Consider the following 22,595-nt stretch of genomic DNA (forward strand, 5'->3'; position numbering starts at 1 on the left):
CAGCTGTTGTTTCAGAACAGTCAATATCAATCAACAATCAATCGACATTTCATTTCTTCTGCTGCTGATCTTGTTTTCAGGTTGGAGATGCGGGTTGTGAAAATGAATCGGGCGAAGTACGAATGAGTATAACAGCACCGACTCCAGCACAACGTCTCTCCTCAAACACGTCTCCAGTCACCGTATAAAGTCTTGGGTTTGGTGTTAATTGATTTACACCAGTCGTTATTGGACAGTGTCTCTCCTCCGAGGGTAACCAGTCACTGTATGAAGTGGACGTTATTGCCGGACTGTCTGTTTTGGAAAGTTTCAAAAATTTGTTGGGTGCGGCAAGGTGAGGGTTTCTCCAACATCAAGACAGACGTTCGTTTGTATCATACCGAGACCTTCATTTCTTGTGCTGTTAAATAATTAGAAAAGTAACTTTCTGCATTTACTGTACATTTTCACCATGTGGGGAAAAAAAGAAGCTCCATCAGGGACATTGTTGTAGTTCACTTGAAAGAACAGTAGCATATAAATTGCCCTCGGTTTTTCCTGAGGAAACAGATTGATTGTGTTTTATATCTACTTATAAAGTTAAGGATCAAAGCTGTAAATGTCTCACAAATACACAAAAGACATCTTTTTAAAAATATCACAGTCTTCTACAGTGAAGCAGCGATGTTTAAGTAGCAGAGGAGATGAATGAAAACACATACCGTATATAAGCTGCTTTTTTAAAATTTATTTCAGCCTCCTTCCCATATCTACTAATACACACACACACACACACACACACACACACACACACACACCTTCTTGACAGTGATTCCCCACATCCTTCATTCAAACACCCTCCGATGTATTCCCCTCAGTGACACCCTGCAATCTGCACAGAGTAATACCCTGCAGTGTCACATCTTCAGACTATATCTCAATCACGGCGGATGGCGGATGGCGGGGCCGGGGTGGGGGCGGGGGAGTAGTAATGTTCTCCTGTTCTTTAGCGGCTGCCGTTAAAACGTCCTTGAGCAGCCGTCACCCGCTGACAGGGAACCGTGTTTTACTGGGCAGCTCCCAGCAGCCGTCCAATGCGAGGCCGCGCTTTTTCCCGGACAGCTCCCAGATGTGTGTGTAACCGCGCGGGTGTGAAGCAGAACATCGCCGGAGAAGAGAGCGTATGTGTTCTGTCAGGCCTCCACAGATAAACAGGAGGAAAAGAAAGAAGGAAAGAAAAATGAGTGAGAAGTTGCCCCTCAGGTGGGAGCGGGTTGAAAATAGCTCACTGGATATAAATGACCGCCCCCCTCGCTCACCCTCTTGCGTTCAACCAAATCCATTATCCATTTCTGATCTCGCAGCGGGAGTCAGAGAGGTAGTTCATCTTCAAACAGCTATGCTAAAGGAGCTCCGGCCTCCTGAGGTGTTTGTTTCAGCAAGAGGAGGCCAAATTTGATCCGGAGGATAAAACAGCTCCACGCCGAGGAGGAAGAGCATTTTACTGAAGCGGACGGGAAGAAGACAACAGGATTCCCCGTGGCTTTTCTGACTCCGCTGAAAACACTGGCATGAATGTACTGTCACATTATATTTTGTCATGAGTTTTCCCATAATAAGTGGAAGAGGCACCACTGTGTCAGGAAATACTAAGAGAGATATTACATACAGGAGGGGTCGGTTTGTTTTGCCCTCAGGCCAGTTTATTTTTTTTATTTTTTCAAACCGATTAGATGGCGGGTCAGAACACGATCCAAGGCTAATATAAGAAATTAATTGATTTAAAAAATGCAACCTGTGCTAATATTCAGTTTCCCTCTCATCAGTCTACACTCAATACTCCATAATGACAAAGCAACAGCAGAATTTTAACATTAACATTTTCCTTTTTAATGTATTAAAAAGGAAAAATTGAAATATCACACTGATCTTTCCACAGCACTGAAGCATCTTTGGCAGCGATTACAGCCTCGATTCCAGATTGAATAATCGCACAGAGAGAAATCTAACGTCGGGAATATTTGACTGATCGTAAAAGTAAAAGTCACATACTCACACTTCTTGGCTGCCGGACAGATGACTCAGACTACAGACGCACTTTACAGTGAAACTCCTGTACGTTGAAGTGGGCTAACTAAGCACGCACGATAACCAAGCAACCTCAAGGCTACAGACAACCCACAATGCAACGCCCCCTTTCCATTCAAAGAGAATATATGATGTTGGGTTCTGCGGACGCGTCAGAGGAGAATGGCCAGACCGGTTGGAGCTTGACAGAACGGCTGCGATAACTCAGATCTCAGGATGCGCAACACGTCCGGCTGAAGAGTGTAACGGTGTGGGGAATGTTTTCTTGACTCACTTTGTGCCCCCTTGATACCAATCAACCATTGCTTTAATGCCACAGTCCGAGCATTGTTCCTCACCATGTTCATCCCTTTATGGCCACAGTTTACCATCTTCTAATGGCTTCTTCCAGCCATTAGAGACTAGCGTTGGACAATAACACATAGAGTAATACTGTGATAATAATGTGATTACTCTTTTCAGTAATGAGCAGTGGAAACGATTACATTACAGTTACTGGGCAGACTGGGGATATTCAGTCACTACTACAATACAATAATACATTAACCGTTGGCTTTGGTTTTTTGCCGTCTATATTATTTATATTTACTGTATTATATGTGATGACTGTGAAGTATTTGCAGTTTTGCGTTGAGCTCTCGGGGCCACCGTACAGTGTAGATATTTGATGTTCTTTGTACGCACTCCGTCCGTCTGGGAAAGCTTCGTGCTCAGTGTGTTAGCAGTGTTAACCTGGTGACATTTTAGAGGAACCGCAGCTCTTGTCTGCGATTGCAAGTTGCATAATGCATGTAACATGTATACAAATCAGTCATTCCTCAACAAAGAGGAGCCATATTCAGCCTCTCGGTGGAATCTAAACCCACGAAGGCGTCACACTGGCTGGTGTCATTTCACACCTCCTCTCTGTGTGGCTGTAACTGTTTTTATATTTCTCAGTCTCTCGGCCCTATACATCAAAACACAAAGGAGCTGTAGGCTCCTCACCAAACCTTGAACGAGAAGGAAAATGGTGCTTCTAATTGAGATTGATCTTCTTTATGGCTTGGTGGAAAGGCTGAAGGTACGACACCCAGACGTTTTTATTTTCACGTTACAATCACCCACAAGAGTCCAATAAGCGCAGCCACCTGTCGGTATTTCTTCCCTGACGTGTTGTGCCTTTTGCTCATATTGGTTCCCCCAAACAGACATGCCGCACCATTTCTGACTTACACAGAGGGGTTTGAAAAGGAACGACGGCCAACGTGTTTGAGGTGTTAAATTTAAATGTTGTCACTGTGTTTGGATTTGTCGGTGTGTCGGGCTTTACTGGAAGAGTTTCATTCAGCTCATGCCATGCTGGTGCTATGTTGTCTTTTGTGGGGTTTTTAGCAGCACAGAGTTACAAGAAAGAGCCAGACCCTCCCCCCTGCAGCAGCTACTGACATGGAGAGAGGTGTCTGTCCGTTTGTTTTCCTCTGAAAGCTGGAACTTCGTGGTTCAGCTGAAGAATTTGAATGAGAGCTGTTAGTACATGGTGTCCTGTCCACTCATCGGTGTGGGGGGGGGGGCTGACGGCTACCAGGGCTGGCAATACTAGACCACTCATTACTCAGGCCAGAAGTAGTGTTCTTCATGTAAGCTTACTGTGTGAGTAACTGTTTTTTTTACCGTTTTTATTTGCACAGTGAATGAGTGAAATCAAATCCTGGTGACAAGAATTTTTTTTCTTGATTATTGTCAGTGGCTGTGTATGTTGCTGTCTCCTACAACACTGTCGGACACATGATGGACAGTTAAAAAAAAAAAAAAGAAGATCAAAACTGCTGCAGCACTAGACATAGACACATTCCTTTTCCTTGCCTACCCACAATGCAACTCGACTGAAGTTAATTAGAAAAGATCAGTTGTTTCCACTAAATTCCTGCGTGATGTTTTTACAGTGCAGCGATATGCAGCTGAATCGGGAGCGTTCTCAGATCAAAAACATCAAAAACATCAAAAGAAAAAAAAATGGACAAAAGTTTAAGGCAAATCGATATTTAGTCAACACAGAATGGTGTTGACTAAATCATCTTTTAGATGTGATGCAAACCAAGAACAAGCTACAAACTAGTTCAATCAATATGTTCTTTTAAATGAAAACAAGTGGCGAGAATACTGACACATGTATCAATACGACTGCGTGTTAGACATATCTGCTATATATGATCTAGGTTACTGTGGAAAGTATGAACTTTTCCTCCAACAGCCCAATCAACTTCCATTAATGTTCTCTATGTGAATGCACTGGCCGTATTTTCCTTTCAGGGCATGGTGTTTTAAAAAAAATATGATACTAAAATTCAGGTCAGCACTTTGTCTACAGCTGTATTTTACATTTAAATAACTATAAAAGAAGTTCAATTAATGGGAGAATTACATTAGACTTTATTAGTTGAAAAATATTAACAAAAAGATTTCTTTTGAATTCCTACAGAAGTCACTTCCTGTATTATGAGTGACTGAATTCAACTGTACGAGGATCACAAATAAAAATCACATTTTTTTTTTTTCAACTGTACATGAATTAGCAAAGCTGTAATGTGTTTTTGTAAGACTCCCAAAGCCTCCCCTTTTTAAATGTGGCGATAAATGCAACTTTAATTACTCTGTTAATTATAGATAGTTGAGTGTAAAGTTGCTTATGCATTTGTGAGTTCAGCTGAAGTTAAGTACGCAGATGCAGTCTCGTCCTCTTGAAGGATTTTCAAACTGCTTATGGAAGATGTGTCTGGAACAACTGCAAGCCTTTAGGGGATTATGGGCTAATCGGAAAACAAAAGCCTTACTTTATTAAGAAGCAAATGTAATTAGAGTGTATCGCAATGAATCACTTGCGAAGACCAATTTCCTACCCTTTCCCTCTCTACCTGATCCTTTTTTCTTTTTTTTTTGAGAGGATTTATAGCCACAAATGTGACAGTAGACATTATAAGCTTTTGATTGCTGCTTGCAGGTTATGTATCAGAAAGCTATAACATCACGGACAGTGAAATGAAGCTTAAGTTTTGCATAATACATAATACACATTATGGTTCAAAATCAGCATTAACTAAGATTAGGATTAAAGGTCCCATATCTTACTTTTATGGTGTTTTTATTTGAAGTTTTGATCCATAAGAAGATATATTTGTGGTTTTAAAAATCTCCTCCCTCAGACTTCGCTCTGGCAACAACGGGTCGGTGACTGTGAGTGATAGAATAAAAATATAGCAGGAAAACAGTCAGAGAAACCAAATCCTGCTAGATTGGATGATGGGTTCAGGTGGGCGGGGCTTGAACCAGCCTTCTCAGTGTCGTCACTGAGCAGTTACCGACCCTTACTTCAAAAAGCACAGCAAGTCCAGTCTTTAATGCAGAAGATTCATAGAGACTGCCAACCATAAAATCCTCCCTGCTAACTGTGGTGTGAGCAGTTTCAACAGCGTATGTTGGATGGCGCCTTTAATGTGCTACAGACACTTTGAAGTGATGGAGATAGCAGCTTACTCGACAGCTCTGGACCCTCTGTTTTCCACTCCATCTCTCTCAGCCGGCAGAATAATAAGGACTGGGCGGGGGGGGGGGGGGGGTGCTGCAGCTGCATTCGCCTGCAGACATCCCAACTCCAACCTTATTGTCTGTCATGATAGCGACTGAATTTAAGGTACAGAGGAAGAGGGATGATTATTGAAGTTGTTGTTGCGGGAAATCATGTGGGATTTAATAAAGAGGATCTTCGCTAAGATGTAAGTGACAGACAGAGGCGCTGCACAGGCAAGAAGCATCTTGAGGAAAGGAAAGGAAATGTTCCAGACACTAGTATTCACTGCTGTATATGACAGGTAGTTGTAAACCCATCAGTTGTAATTCCAGCTGTGACAGAGATGCTGTGGCAGTGAATATATACAAGGGTGAGAAGTGATTCATTTTCACGCGTTTGACAGAATATTTTAATTATACACAGCATCACAGATTCAGCCTATATGGAACTGAAATGCAAAGGAAAACTAACAGTTGGAGATAATGTCAGAATGACAGAGAGCAGTGCAATTTATAACTTAAAGAATAAATTAAATGATTGCTTCTATAACATGATTTAATAATGTGAAGTATAAACAGGCAGAGCACCAAAGATGCACACTTGAATATCTCCACAAAGGAAGATGAAGGTTATTTCAACAGGGTTGACACAGATTCATGCATTCAGTCCATACCAACTTCTGCTATGGTTAAGCAGCTGCCATTATACTGCGTCGATCATTGGCATCTGAAGGGTAAAAAAACAAACTGAAAAAACATTCAAAAGTAAAAATAAAAATAGAAATTTTACTTCTTTTTTAGATTTTTTGCTTAATGCATAATTTAAAAATAAAATGATATTGTTGTGTTGTTGTGTTTAAAGAATTCCTCAAGTTTCTTTCTCTTGTTTTCCTCAACACACCGGCCAGTCCTAAAGTCTGAGGCCATTGGAAAGTGTTTGAAGGTATTTGGTCACAAACCAAAGTAGTGGACAGATTGAATTTATGACCTCTGGATTAAAAGTTAGGTTATACACTTCATTCTTTGTGGGACATGTCTAGACAAAATTGTATGGGAATCCATAAGATCCACAAAACCACAAATGTCAACCTCATTGGCGCTAGATGAAACGTCAGAGGAAAGTCAGTAGGATTCCTCCTCTGGGGTCCATGAATGTCCGATCAAAATTTAGCAGCGATCCATTCAGTATTTGGATTCATTTTGGACGTAAGAATCGGACCGACTGACTGACGTTGTCATCCCTCGAGCCGCACCACTGGTTTGTCCAAAAACCAGGAGGCAGTGAACACTTTAAGTGAACTTGACTCTAAACAGCATTGTTCTGTTTGGGCTCTTCAGATCCTGGCTCTGGCTTTTTAATAACCCATGTCGTTGTAGGGAGTTAAATGAACAGGCCTCAGCCAGCCAGTCACTTAGCTGTCGTCTCCGCTTGATGATGACATGAATCACTAACTCGGCCCAGAGATGGAGATTTCAGGGCCGCGTGGCCAGCCATCGTGGAAACGACCCCCCCTCCAGCCTCTTTATCGCAGAGATTTTGAGTGAGCCAAATTGTCCATAAATTTGGGACATGGAGTCATAAATGTCAGGAAGAGGGAGGAAAACAGACAGACAAATTCCTCCAGCATGATGGCAGTGCTAATGATTACTGCCATGAGTGTGGGAGAAGGGAGAGAGAGAGAGAGAGGCTGGGATGAAGTGATGCTTAAAGAGTGTTGACGACAGATTGAAAGAGCAAGACTGGAAGAAAACAGAAAAATAAGGATAAAAGAAACACAAAGGGAGGCGGTGGGGTGGATGAGGAATGAAGACCAATGTGTGTGACTTAATTACTAATGGAAGGAAAGGGGAGAGAGAGATGAAGAAAGGTGCTGGTCAGACGGAGGGAGGCTAATGGTCATAGTGAAACTCACTGCAGGAAATTACATCTACCTTCAAAACAGAATTGACAAGCGCTGGCTGTCGGGTGTCATCAACAACAGTAGCTGTGGATAACAGCTTGTATTTTGCTATTTACATAAAAGAGCAACAAAATCTCTGGTTTTTGGCCGTGAGCTCATCAGCTTATTACCGAGTGATTTTATGTGTAGCTTTTCAAAATGATGCTCGAGTCTGTTCCCATCATCCAAAATTGTAGCAATTGTTCTAAGCAATTTCCAAATGTACCAAACTTTATCGTACATGTAATTTCCATTTCCATTTGTTGTAATGGTGCAGCATTAAAAACACATTTTTTTTGTTTTGTTTTGTTTAAATGATTCACTTCCTATTTAAGCATTATATAACTGGAATAGAGTGTCGGAACAAAGCAAAGCATGTGAGGTGAAAGGGACAGGTGCATGAAGACAACAGGAAGTGAGTTATTGTTTGTCCTGTTTATGTGTTTATGTGTGTACTGTCCTGTCTGTGCAGCAGGTCATTATGACCTATAGTTACGTTTTGTTGCTAGGCGACATCTGGTGGTCGTAGTTATTATGACAGGAGCAAATGGAAAAATGTGGGTGACGTAGGTGAAGAGAGACAAATTCTATGGACACAGGAATATTGACACAGGAGAGCGGTGTTCGATTCCCATGTGACAATAGGTCTTTATGTTGTTTCTATTATCCATGATCGTTGGACAAAGTTAACCATGTGTTTGTTATTGTAACCATGACAACAAAGATTGTCTAATCTTAAGGAAGTACTTATTTTAACTCAAACCTCTGTCTTTTCCTGAACCTAAAGTAGTTTTTGTTTTTTGTTTTTGTTTTTAAGTTTTGCTATTGCTACATAGCTAACATTAGCATTAACAACTGTTTACTTCAGCATACTTCAGCAGAGTTCAGCATCAAACTTCATTCCTTTACTCACCAACAGCTGTCTCCGGAGCTCTTGTCTCTATCACATCTTTTCCTCTACTAAAGTTAGCATGCTAACCAGCTAGCCCCGGCCTGCCTCGTCACTTTCCCATAGCAACTCACTGTAGCCTCCGATCTGACCTGAAGACGTAGCGCTGCTCAGAGGACGTATTATAACCCTTTGTCTTGTAAACGCAAGGATGACCAAAGCTCTTGTCAAGCGACAATCGCTGCCACCCTCTCCTGTTAAGAAACCGCGTTTGGTGGAAGAGAAAACGTACAAATAGCCCCTTTAAAGCATGTCTCTAAGAACACAGAAAAGAGATCTTTCTTTTTCTTCAGGTGAAGTAAAAGTATATGCAGCACACTTGTATCCTTTATCTTTTTTTGTCCTTCAAACAATGAACTTTTGCAAATTCATCTCAGTGTAGTTTTTAATGCTTTATGAAGATCAGTAGAGGTGAAATCAAACAAGCACTAAAAAACAGAGCAGCTGAGGAATGTACCCAGTAAACAGTAATAACAAAGTTAACGTTACCCTACTCATTTAGCCTCATGTCAGTACAGAGAGGAAGAGCAGCTACAGAAAGAGATGAGGGAGGAACAAGAGATGCAGAAACAGACAGGAACACACAGAGACAGAAAACTCTTGAGAGGGAACGAGACAACCCCCGACTCGCTAGTCCAGAAGAGAGAGATCAGACATACACAAAGAGAAGGCTGGAGAGAGACAGACCATTGTGTCATCTGGGATCACTGAGCACTGTAATAGGCTTGAGTCTCGTCAGTTGGGCCCAGCTCAGGTCGGCTTGGCTGCAGATTTCCTCGCTGTCTCCCTGCCAACAACAGCACATGGGAATATGATTCTCCAGCAGACCAACAATCCTAGAAGGTCTCACTTAGCTGGGTTTCGGGAGAAAAAGAAATAATAGGTTCAACTTTCCCAGAGGCTTCACACTGGCATGATATTTGCCCATTGGTTCATAATGGAACCAAAATGATCTTAACAACATAACACTCTTGGCAAACCAGGCACAGTGTACACGTCTTCTGTGCCAACATTAGTCTCAGTGTAATTTACTCTTTTATTTTTTTTTGGGTGAATCACACACTCACACATTTGAAATCACAACCGTTTTATTTTCATTTCTCTTTTCATCTTGGCAGGGGTAGTAGATGTCCACGTGTCTAGGAGCTGTTCTGACGAAGGTGCTAAAATTTCCTTCCGAATAGCAAAGAGCAAAGAGTTTTCACTTGCAATAAAAGCTAAAGCTGCTAAGTGCCAAAACAATAACCATGCATTGATTTTTTATTTATTCTTTTTTTAGATTATACTTAAGTGCCTTTCTCTTGTTGATGTTCATTGTGTTTCAACCAGAAACACAGGACAGCAAAGTGCATGAACAAGATGCTGTCAGCAAAATACAGACACAACACAATCCTCCTCTCACAAATGAAAAGGTGAAGTCGTTCATTAATAAAACATACTTGCTCAGTTCAACACACTCAGGGTTTTTTTTACTGCTACAATCTTTGCTACAGCCTAGTTCAACTTTGTTGCACAGTTGCAGCATCTCTACTTATTATAACTTAACCGGATCGACCGTAATCATTGGATAAGTGCAGCAGTACATTCCTGCATTACCAAACTGAGAGTCTGAAGGAGATGGACAGGAAAAGCCAAATGAAAAGATGCTACTCGCTGCATTATGGGAAAATGTAGGATCCGGTGTTTGTCGACATATTCTTGAGGGTAACGCTTCATTCACACGCTGTCAGGTAGAATGGGAAGAACAGAAAGCAAAACATCCATTATTTCAACTTGGGGCGAGTTTATGCGTCATTCCAAGATGGTTAGCCCCACTGCTAACCATGTAGCCATGAACAGCGCCACACGTTTGTAGCAGTTCGAAACCATGTGACACTACAAACGCCGGAGTCGGAGGCTGACTTGAACAGTTTTTCCATAATTACAGTTTAAATGATATTATACGAGATTTTTGACTGTTCTGTTTTCTCTTATCTCATGTGAGTCTTCTCTATGGAAGTGAAATACTAAACTGCTAGAGTGAACCTTTTATTATTCATTTTGCATAAAGGTTATCAATTACTGGGGCGTTTTATGGCTCTAACCACAACATGCAAACCTGTGTTTCAACAACAGTTTGATTTCAGCTGGCTATCACCTCTAAAAAAAAAGACATTTAGATAATATGGTATTCATGTAGGTCAAGGGGATGAAAATATGTTTTTGTTTTCAATAGATCATTAAAGTGTTTCTTTTTGTTTCTATGTTGAAATCACTCCACTTTATGTCCATGCTCTCCGCCATTACACGAGTCTTTCAAAATCCCAATGATTCAGAGGCTTTGATGATTTTAATATGTTGTTGGAAGTGGCAGAGGTGATGTTAGGTTGGCATGAAATGAAATGATGAAATCACAAATCTATTCACATCAAACCTTCCTTTCTGTGTCTGTTTGGTTTTGACATAAACTTGCTATGACAGCTGCAGAATCTGGTGTGAATTATATCCATAACCTGTTTTAAGGCTCTGGAGCGTTTCACCACACGCTCTCATTCATTCGCTCGTCTATTCAACTTGTGATTATGGGTTTTTCTCCGTTGTTTGGTCTTTTGAAGAAAGAATTACAGCTTTAATGAAAATGCCCATCTGTATGTGACACCATATTGTCAATCACCGGATGACTGGTGTTTCTAAATAATAGTGTTTCCAAATGTTGCAAATGCTGCTGCCGTGAATATGATGAGCTTGTAATGGTGAGGTGAATGAGTCTAACTGCAGATTGAAGTGCAGGTGTTTACTTTGTAATGGCAATTCATTAGAACATAACAGCTTTTTTTGTATTCTAATTACACATGAAACTCCCCCCAGTTCCTCAGTCATTATCTACGAATGCCACTAGGGATAAAATAGCATGTGGTGAATGGGTTTGCCGTGCTCAAAAAGGGCATTGTTAACATATAAATTACTTCAGAGCATCTAACACTGTGTTTTTTTTTTCTTCTCTTTCTCCACCTCTCTCCCTCTCCCTCTCTCCATCTCTCTGTTAAACTCCCTGCAGATGAATTCAAAGCCTTCATGAAGCGCTTGCCCACTGACCGGTTCTTGAATGTGTCCACGATCGCCAAGTTCTGGTCAGCCGACTTGTCCCTCCAGAAGCGCTACACCCAGCTGGAGTCCAGCACTGCCCTGGTCCTGGGAAAAGCCCAGAAGATCGTCAGGAAACTGTTCACCCTGAGTAAACGCTGCCCCAACCAGCCTCGCATCAGTCTGCCCCGAGACAGGTAGCCCACTGGGACACGCTGACACAAAGCAAACTGAATGAAGGGAGTCATAATTTGTCATTACTGGGAGTTTAGGTGTCCGATTCACCACAGCTGCTGCAGGCTCTCGAACACTTTACCACAAGTGGGGCACCCTAGAAAAACTCAAAGCTATGTGTCTGGAAAGAGCTCAGCTTTGAATTTAGAAAAAATCCCCAAAAAGTCATACATACAGATTTGGCTTGTTTCTTGCTGTCAACAGATTATACAGCAGTAAATATGCATTACTGTGTAAAACTGCTGTGCATTATGACAGAGTACGAGCAGCACTACTCGATACTGTAGCTGTGCCCTGCAAACACAAGCACAAAGGGAAACATGAGGGAAGAAGACGTTAAGACTTAACTGACGAGACGTGACACTGGTGTGTTTACATGACAGAAAACAGGAAGCTGACGAGCAGAAGTTGGGGATCATCTGTGCATGCTAATGGCCTAAGGGAGCTTTTCAGATTCCCTCCCTTTTTGCTCATAAAAACATAAAACCAAACTCACATTCATCTGCCCCTCGTCTCCTTATATACACATGGCCCAATACGATTCAATACTTCAAACTTTATTTAGACATTTTGCCTTTTTTTGGAGGTTCAAATACAAATCTTATGTTATATGATTAATTCAGTTACATCTTTGCACTAAGATATGTTGTTGGCAGCTAAACCTATAGATATATGTATGAGCACTGAGCTTGGATGGCATTAAATACATAATTTAATGCAGAAGTGGAAACCAAGAGAAACTGTAAGTAGATACACTGAATTCCAGTATAAATGTGAATAAAGGTTCAAATACATATAATTTTTGACTTAAACAGACAGTAACAAATGAAAGTATTGAATTAGAAACCTGTCTTGCTTACAAATTTCCCGTGGCGCACAGGAAATAAGTTTTACACGTCCAGTTTCCAATTTTTAGCACAACTCTAGATACATTTTTTCAGAGGGCCATTTGTTCTATCTGAGACACCATATTCACTGAAGTGATTACTTAGAATAAGTCTGACAGGACAAGAAACACAAGCAGAAAATTATGACCAACAGTAAAAATATAATCCAAACTGCCGACTGTAAGTATCCATCAGTTTATAGATTACCTTGTGATTATAACAAATGATTATTAACAACATCATGGTTGCCCTCACTTTCATCTATCTTAAAATAACGTGGTGGCTAATTTAGCTAAATTCATCCATTGTTTTCCAAATGGATGCTCAGCTGACTCGTGTTGAGAAGCAGGTGTGAAGAGAGGGAGGGAAGCTGAGTAAGAGCGAGGGTGAACAGGAGAGAGATGTGATGGGTATGAGGGGGGGGGTCTTGTTACCAGTTTTTGGGGGCCATTGTGGGACGAGCTGCGTGGTTTTGTGGCACACTGTAATCAAGTCCTTTCCTCGACTGACAGCTCGGCACTTGTTTATAGACGACTTCAACTTCCCTGACAGTCCTCTTCCCCTCCCATCACTCCCCCCCCCTTCTTGCTTCTCTGCCTTGGTGTATTTCTCTACCTCTATTACCTTTGTGTCCCCTTGGTCTCTATGCCTCCCCCCACCCCACCCCGACACACACACACACACACACACACACACACGCAACCCTGCCACTCAGAGTCTTAACCCTTTCATATGAGCAACTGCAAGTTATCAGGCGCTGCTCAGCCGCAAAACCTCCCAATTTCCTTCTGCACAAATCCATTTGTTTTATCATCATTCATTTTTGTCTATTTACATAGGCCTGGGGGGAGGGAATTGTTGGAGCATTTGGGCAATGTTGTGTGAGATTTCCTGAACTTCGCCTGAGGATAGAATCTCTGCAGAGCCAATTTTCAGTCTGAAGTTGTTGCTACTGTTACCGCACCGAAGTGGATGGTAATTTATGTATTTCTGCATTTTCATCTGTATTGCAGTCGTACCAAACAGCCACCTTTCTATAAAAAAAAAAGAGGTGTCAAATTGCCATAGATAAATAATCCCATTTATAAGTAATATGAAGCAGACTGTGAATTCGATTTTCACCTGTGAAGATGGGATGCATATGAAATAAACAGGCTTGTTTTGTGGGTAAGGCACTCATCTCGAAAAAAAATTTGTCTTTGAATACTCCTCCTTAAACTTTACTTTTTTAACTCTGAGTACTTTCAAAGGAGAGATTTTGTCACCTCTTTAAGTTAAACGGGGAATGAAATAACAGAAGTAGCACATGAGGCATAAAATGGAAAAAAAAAAAAAAAACCATTAGCAGTAACACCTCGCAGTAAGGTACAGAGTTATTGGAGTTGTTACCAAGGAATGAAATCTGTGGAAGATTTCCAATGCCGAGACAAAAGCCAATCAAACAAAGATACAAAGTGAAACACAACATATATGGTGTATGTCGTATATTTCCATTTCATGTCGGCGTTCACTGTGACAGAATTAAAAGAAAAACATATGTTAAGAGGAGATGAATTGTCCATGCCACATTAAAATCAAATCACAACAGAAAAATGAAGAGGTGTCATGCGTTTCAGTGTTGTCCGGCAGAACAGCACTGATCTTGCCAATACTAAATGCAAAGCACGGTCAGTTTTCACGAAGAGGTGTGTTTTGAAATGGAGGCGCATTGTCCCCTGTCAAAATGGAACATAATCGATTGTCCAATTACAACTCGGATGTGGAAACCATGGTCTGTCAACACTGAGGATTCTGCCAGGATGATCCCTCTGAGAGTCTGATTGTACAGGCGGCTGCAGCGGAGTCCGATGCTTCAAACCGCAGACGGTCAATCACAAATGTGACTGAACGTTCGATCCACATCCCACAGGAAACCGTTTTTTAATGTGAAAGTCCGTCTGTCACAGCTGCCATCGGCTCATGCCGCCGATGATAAGCTCCGCCCAGTGTGTTCCAACCCTGAGCTGTCTGGACGCTACTCTCTACGTAGTCCACTATGTGCTGTGGTCTGTCCGCCATTTTGTCGTGCCGTCCGAATGTATAGCGTGAATTATCATATGTGATATAGTGGACTCAGTAAGGTGGTCACTAACCAAGCAATATATACCATCATGCATTGCGCTTGTGTGCAGGTGAGTAGTGGACACAACCCAGGACTCAAGGATGAATTGATTTAGATTTTGGTGGACAGAGGTCAAAGGTCACCGCAACCTCACAATCACGTTTTTGGCCATAAATGATTAATACGCTAATTTGACACAGTTCAACTCAAATGTCTCAGAGGATAAAATGAAGTGATGACATTTTATAACCGAAAAGGTCAGAGGTCAACTTCACTGTGACATCATAATGTTCTGCAAAAATACTTTTTTGGCCATTATTCAGTTGTGTAGCTCAGTAACTCGGCTTGTTGGTGGCGGCGTACAACCATGACGTGGTAATTGTAGTTCATTCTGCCGTGGATGATGCGTCTCATCGTTTTGTTATTCGCTTTATTTCTTTGTTGTATTTGTTTTTAATTTAAGCATTTTAAATACTCCACAAAAATCAGCAGCTAAGATTGAAAGAAACGATTAATTGAATGTTGTTATGTGTAACTTCATGGATGCCTGTGAATTGACACACCACAGCAATTCCTTAGTCTAACCCGATTAACTCTGAATCAGCTGCTGAGCGACACAAAAATAATAACGACTCATTAATTTCCAATTACTGAAATGTTATTTGAGACATTATTTCTGCCCCTTCCCCAGAAGTAAAAGTCGTGCATCATACTCAGAAACAATTAGTAATCTTTCACTGCATTTCACTGCATGATCCCCTTTCCATTACTTTAGAGTCACTGGGAAAATCCTCTCATTTTCTTGTGCATGTATCCTTAAAATTTAATGACGAACAATATCCATATCTCAAATATAAAAGCATTTATAATCTGCAGTAAACAAACACAAATGTTTGGTATATTTTGACATACATAAACATATATGTTTTGCCTGTTAGTGAGACATACATTTTACATATGGGCATATATCAGTGTAAAAAACTCAGTGTGATAATGTGTAACTAATTAGTATGTAATTAGTTTTGTGCCACTCAGTTGATTCAGCTTTAATCGGGAAGAGTTGTCAGTGTATTGATGTATCTGATCTAATACAGAGTGTTTCACTAACATATACTAAGTTTCAAGTAACGAATCATTATCAGTAACTGTTTTTACTGCTTCTATTAACATTAGCTGAGACATCACCATCAAGCCACATGAGATTTGAACCCGTTGGGCGAATGGGATGTGACAGATGCGTTTGCCCAGACACCACAGGAATTCAGAAAAACTCCAGTTCAGGAATACCGTATCTTCAATACACTTATCCAGCACGCACAGGAATCCTGCATGTACTGTCGTTAGTGTCACACCCATTATAAACTAACGTGTCACAGCCATAATCCAAACGACCACAATCACAGTGACAGCTCTGTCATTCCATGGCTGAAGTCACGGCTACAGACAGCCTCAGTCATCCTCAGCTGCAGCCGGTTACAGCTTAATAACACAGTATAGTGAGCCACGTTACCCTGGCTCCGCTAGTTTTCCTCTCTAGCTGCTGAGCCGGTCGCAGCTGAGGGTTGCACCAGCACACACGCTGTGGTCACCACCAAGGGGAGAGGGAGGGAGACAGATGTGAGGGAGATGACACAGGCACACAGAACCACAGTGGACCACAGCCTGCTCTGCTGGGCTGAACATGACACAGTGCTATCTGTATCTTTCCTTCTTTCTCTCTCTCTCTCTCTCTCGTGATGTCTCTCTTCGTCTCTCATTGATGTTTTTTTTTTTATTTCTTTCCACACTGAGCCACTGCTCCACTTTGTGCACTGAAAATGTCCCAGGTGACCTGATGGCCACTGATGATCAGACAGATTATAAATTGGATTATGTCAAAAGAAAGTTGATATCACATCACCGAGTCCCATACGCTGCTACACAGCCACATTAGCTTTTGCGACAGTCAAAGTTAGGCAGTCACAGTTCACACACAATCATTTCACAATAAAAGGCCAATGCATAGTTTCTGTGTATGCATGTCCACAAGCGTCTGCTTTTTGCAAATGCCATTATCTGCCCATGTCTGTTATGTTTTCACTTGTTGTTGTCATGGGGTATTGATTGTAGATTGAAAGTTACAGAAGTCCTGACGGCTGGTTTTAAGGCTCAGTTTCTGAATACAGGCTGTGTGCATTTCTCTGTGGACTGAGGCTTTGATACTTTCACAGTATTAATATAGAAACTAGACCTGATCTATAATCACACTACACATGGACATCTACCTTTTGTACAATATGGGACCTTTAAACAGTAACTGAACAGCTTCCTGAATCGTGATGTACAGGGCCTCACGTCTGACCACACCCAACCACACAGTGAGCTCTTTAAAGTTCAAACCAAAAACAGTTGTTACCTGCTCCGTCTTCTGTGTTGTACTGTTTACACAACCACATCACCGTGTTTTCTCTTTCCCCTCTGCAGGTCCGTTGGGTTTTGGTTGAGAAGGGCCCAGTCTCTGCTGTACTGCAACGAGCACGGAGTGCTGGGCTCCTTCTCTGAGGAGGTGAAGAGCTGCAGCTGCCCTGCGGAGCAACCCACCTGCCAGGGAGCCGTTCCCTGCATTGTGGGCACCTCCCCCACCTCCTGCTCCTCCTGTGCCATTGACAACGCAACCCGCTGTGGAGCCTGTCACCATGGCAACCTCCTTCATCTTGGTTCCTGCCAGCCGAGCATTGCCGCATCCCTGGACCACTATCTGAACTTTGACTTGGACATGCCTGATGCTGAGGTTCTCATAGCTTTCTCATATCTGTGTTTCATATACGGTCGTTAAACCTCTGTGGACCAATGATACAGTAGCTCTGGTCAGAGACACTGATACTGGTTTCTTTGTGCCTCGAGACAAACAGATGTCTAATATTAAAAGCACATAAAAAAATACCCCATAAATTGACAAACTAAATGTCTGTATTGTATTGTAGTTTGCTACAGTGCTGCAATCTTTGACAAAGACAAACATGAAATATGACGACCATATTTATTTATCTCTGTCACAATTTTCCCAGTTTCAGACTCAAAACATACTGGGAACGCAAAAGAAAGCACACAAGTTAACAGTAAAAGCCAAATCTGTACAATGAACACACCCAGCGGAGTTCGATCAAGACAAACCTGCAGGATTAGGTTCTTCTGTTTTTATAGTCAATTCCCTTTTCATAAAAGTTCAGTAAAAACGTTTCTATGACATTAATAGGTCATTCCACAAAGTTATACATAAAGGTCAGTTTACTCTTCATGAGTACTGCTCGTATAAAAAGGTTGTTTAATGTCTTCTGTAACTTCCTGACAATAGTAGTAGTTAGCATGGGTATAGAATAATATAATCAAAATATATAATATAACAAATGTATAAATACACCATAATATAACAACATTATACATATATATGTATATATATGCAGTACATTAAGTACCCGTATTTATCCTTCCTCAGGTGAAGTACCTGCTTCAGCGACTGGACAGCAGAATAGAGGTCCATGCCATCTACATCAGCAACGACGTCCGCCTGGGAAGTTGGTTCAATCCTGCCTGGAGGAAGAGGATGTTGCTGACACTCAAGAGTAACAAAAATAAGTCCAATCTCATCCACATGCTGATGGGCATTTCTTTCCAGATATGCTCGACTAAGAATTCAACATTGGAGCCCGTGCCTGCGGTTTACGTGAATCCTTTCGGCGGGAGTCACTCAGAGAGCTGGTTCATGCCAGTGACTCAGCCCGACTTCCCCGACTGGGAGAGAACTCGACTGGACGCCGTAGTCACGGCACAGTGCTACAACTGGACACTGTCTCTGGGCAGCAAATGGAAGTCCTTCTTTGAAACAGTGCACATCTACCTGCGAAGCCGCATTGTCACAGATGATCCAACAGTGAATGAAACTCTCTTCTATGAGCCGTTGGATTTGGATGACCAGACGTCCAACCTCGGGTACATGAAGATCAACACGCTGAAAGTGTTTGGATACAGCATGCACTTTGACCCTGAGGGCATCAAGGATCTGATTCTCCAGCTGGACTACCCCTACACGCAGGGGACACAGGACGCCGCGTTCCTGATGTTGTTGGAGATGAGAGACCGGATTAACCGGTTGTCTCCACCGGCGCCGCAGCCGCTAGATCTGTTTTCTTGCCTGTTGCGCCACCGGCTCAAGCTGTCGGCCGGAGAGGTGGCGCGCATCAAGGATTCTCTGCAGATCTTCAACTCCAAGCTTCCCAATGCTTCTCCTGAACCTGAGCTGGCCCAGCTGTGCAGCTAGCTGTCTAGCTTAGCACACAAGTCAGGTTCAGGAGTGATACTGCACTTGGAAAATGGAGTTGCTGCTTCAGGGACAACCCTAGACTGAGTAGGGGGAGGTCCTGCTGTGTTGGCTTTATGGACCCAAATTGTCAGGATTAATAGAACATCCACCTCTGATGGCTTTTCTTCCGGTCACTCTTGGCTGGTTTTCTGGTGTCACGTTTTTATCACAAGTTGCTACCAGAGAGTAGTGTCATTTTTGGCGGGAGAACAGCTGATGCTTGGACCCTCTTTCAGAGGCTCTACTGTACCAGCCCGGAGGCTTACGTTTGCTGTTACTGCCCTGCTATTGGCAAACTGTACGACTGGTTGAAGCCAAGTGACTCTGGTTTTGTGAATTGGAACCTCTGAGAGCCGATGTCATTAAGTATACCTGAGATCTCTACCTTGCAAAGATGAGGGCGATTTTGATATGTAAAGAGGAACTCTTAAGGGGGTCTTCAAAAACGAGTCAGCGGAAAAGGATTTCCCCTTTTCTACGCCTATTTTCTTTGCCTCTCGGGGGAAAGGGAAAATGGGATAATATTATATATGTGGTGAATGAGTTGTTATGTTATGCTTAACAGTTTAAAATTTGATAATCCTGAACCCTGTTACTGTCTTTGAATATTTCTTTTTAATCCCTGCCTTCCATTTTATCTGGCATTTGAACACTTGTAAGTATCTATGCTTAACATTTGAGTGAGAAGCCTGTTAGTGATGTTCTGTCCTTGGTGGTGTGTCTATACCAAAAGAAGGTGAACACATCAGCAAACTAAATGGCAAAATATCTTCAATGTTGAGTTCTTTTTTTGAGCTGAAAATCATTAAGAAATCTTCTGATGTGGTAACAAAAAGGTCTGCAGATACAAACGCTGTAAATAATGCTCCATCTAACCCCAGGTGTGGACAAGTGCACATTGCTTTTTAGATAACCGAGTGCAAAGACCAAAAAAATGTTTATAACAAAAACAAACTCATGCCTTATATGGAGATTCAATGTTAAGATAAGAAGCACATTTAGTTTTTGTGTTTGATTTCCCAGCGAAGGCTGTGTTGCTTTTTATATTTCAGTATTTCTACCAAGACAGAACAACAGACACATTCTCCAGAATACGTGGTAATGTAGCTTTTCCATGTAAATGCCAGTCACACTTTCTGCAGTTACTTGTTTTGATTTGATGTTGTGAAACTTTGAGTCACTATTCACAGTGCACACCAGTACTTGCATACTGTAATTGTTCTGCGAAATCCTTCTATCTCCAATCAGACAAAATCTAAGTAACTGATAGAACCTGTTTGATTTTATTATGCTTTTAACACAAGGTTTTCAATGTTTCGGTTTAGTCTCAGGTCAACGAAACTGGTTTGTTTGTTTGTTTGTTTGTTTGTTTGTTTGTTTGTTTGTTTGTTTGTTTGTTTGTTTGTTTGTGTTTCCGTTTGGGTTTTTTTTGTTGGGTTTATTTTTTTTCGTTTTTTACATGTGGGTTCAGCGTCAGCTGCCAGTTACCACAGCGACTGGACTTACAAGATTTCTACAGGGCAGTGATGGTACTCTTGAGAGCTCCTTAGCAGGATGATACTTGATATGATTTTAAATTTACTTCACTAATTTCTCACTGACAGTCAGTAAACCTTGTATGTCATTTTCAGCAGTTCTTCTGTGCTCAGCTTGCTTAAGTAAAAACAAAGTGGTTTATCTACCTGGCATCCTTTTCCTTGTTTCAACCCCTCACTGTTATCACATGTACAATGATGGAACATGTCGATATTCATATCTCTTCTACTGTCGTCGCCGTGTGAGAACCTAGTCCAAGTGTGTGCAGGTGGAGGGGGGGGGCGATGCAACCGACGTTTCACTGAGGGAAATGCTCTAATCAAAAAACAAGTGACCTCACGGTTTATGAAACGTCAAGTTCAAATTGAAGTTTAATGAGCGCAAAGTCGCAAAAAAACTCCCTGCCATGTAATTTGATGGGTAATTAATATTAACTGTCACTCTATTAGTTCATTTTTATAGACCTATATTTTTAATTAGGCAAACTAAATGCAGCTCCCAGGGCAGTAGTAATTGAGTTTGGTTTTGGCCTCAAGACGGATTATCTCCGACTGGTTTGACTTTGGACATGTTTCGATCTCGCCTGTTCCAGTCTTTGGTCTCATCACTGGCTGACTGATCTACTCTCAGTCATGTTCACACAGAGACATGCGCTGTTCTTTACTGTCATTTACATTATAGTATAGGTAACGGTCCTTAATGTTTCATGTTACAACCAAGCATCCTCATTGTAGTTGTGTAATTTTATGCATAAATGTGCGTAAAAAGATATTGTATCATACTTTCTTTTTTACTCTATCACTACCAATTTCATCATTTAACTGCAAGGTCACACAGAGAGCGCAGACTTCCACCAGGGCCAGTGTCAAGCAACGTACACCAGACTTCACAGAGAAAAAAATCCGGTTCATAGTTAATGATCCGGATCTGTCCCATGCCCCATCCCTCCACCAAGTGCAAATCGGTTCTGAAATCTTTGCGTAATCGTGCTGACAAGCAAACCAACAGATACGGGTGAAAACATAACTTCCTTGGCGGAGGTAACAACTTGATCAAAAGGACGGAAATGATTCAAGTTCTGACTCGTTTTCCTGTTTATTGGATCCTCCTAGCTGAACTTGATGCAAGCACGTCAGAGGCTGCAGTTGAATTTTACTGTGTCATACTGACCATAAAGTTGAATCCACACCTTTCTTAAACAGTTTCAACAAAATACTGAACATTATAGACTTCATGAAGTGCAGGTGGTTTTGGATCATTGTGATGACGAAAACATTGCACACTATTATGCACGGACACATGATGACCATAGGATCTCTCAATTCAAAAGTAAAATCAACATAAAAGAGACATCATCTTCTCCCGGCAGTATATTTGAGCTGCTGTATTCACTCAGTGCATCATGGGGATCACCCGGTGATGATGATGGGATGACAGTACTGTGTGTGATTAGCCGTGATTGTCACAGTCTCGAACACGCTCACCTGTAATGTATGATGTTCTGAAACTACCCTGTTTTCTAGGTACGCCAACAGTGCACCAGGCAAGGTCATGGAAATACCAAAATGCACTTGGCTCACCTCTGGCACACTGAGCTGGGTGCACTAGACTGTGAACTGTGGCAGAATGCTGGATTCATGAAAATAGAGAGTAAAGTGGGTTTCAATCCATCTGCTTTGATGTGCATTTTGAATTTGAGCATAAAAGCACATGGTGAAAACAACAGAAACTGGGATAACAATCAACAAAAGCTTTTTATTTCTTATAGGATTCAGCCTTTAACATTAGTGGGTTTATCTCTCCCTCGGGCGTAAGTCAATGCATAAAAACCTGACTTTCCCGCCAGTCCAGCCTCCGCTTCCCATGATAGCCTTAAAAGGCAGCACCCATACTCACAGAATCTGGAGTTCAATTCTGTGGCTATCGTCTTTAC

The 22,595-nt window shown here is 41.7% G+C and overlaps 1 protein-coding gene across 1 annotated transcript in view; it reads left to right on the forward strand.

The window, feature by feature from the left end:
* brinp2 (BMP/retinoic acid inducible neural specific 2) overlaps positions 1-20,526 on the forward strand; it is a 120,118-nt gene extending 99,592 nt beyond the window's left edge. The window contains exons 6-8 of the mRNA XM_022748095.1: positions 11,540-11,762; positions 17,251-17,557; positions 18,263-20,526. Coding sequence (XP_022603816.1) covers positions 11,540-11,762; positions 17,251-17,557; positions 18,263-19,084 — 1,352 coding nt within the window. The 3' untranslated portion in view covers positions 19,085-20,526. The remainder of the gene's footprint in view (positions 1-11,539; positions 11,763-17,250; positions 17,558-18,262) is intronic.
* The last annotated feature ends 2,069 nt before the right edge of the window (positions 20,527-22,595 follow it).

This window comes from Seriola dumerili, unplaced genomic scaffold (genome assembly GCF_002260705.1).
Source record: "Seriola dumerili isolate Sdu_G_001 unplaced genomic scaffold, Sdu_1.0 BDQW01000116.1, whole genome shotgun sequence".
NCBI classification, from domain to species: Eukaryota; Metazoa; Chordata; class Actinopteri; order Carangiformes; family Carangidae; genus Seriola; species Seriola dumerili.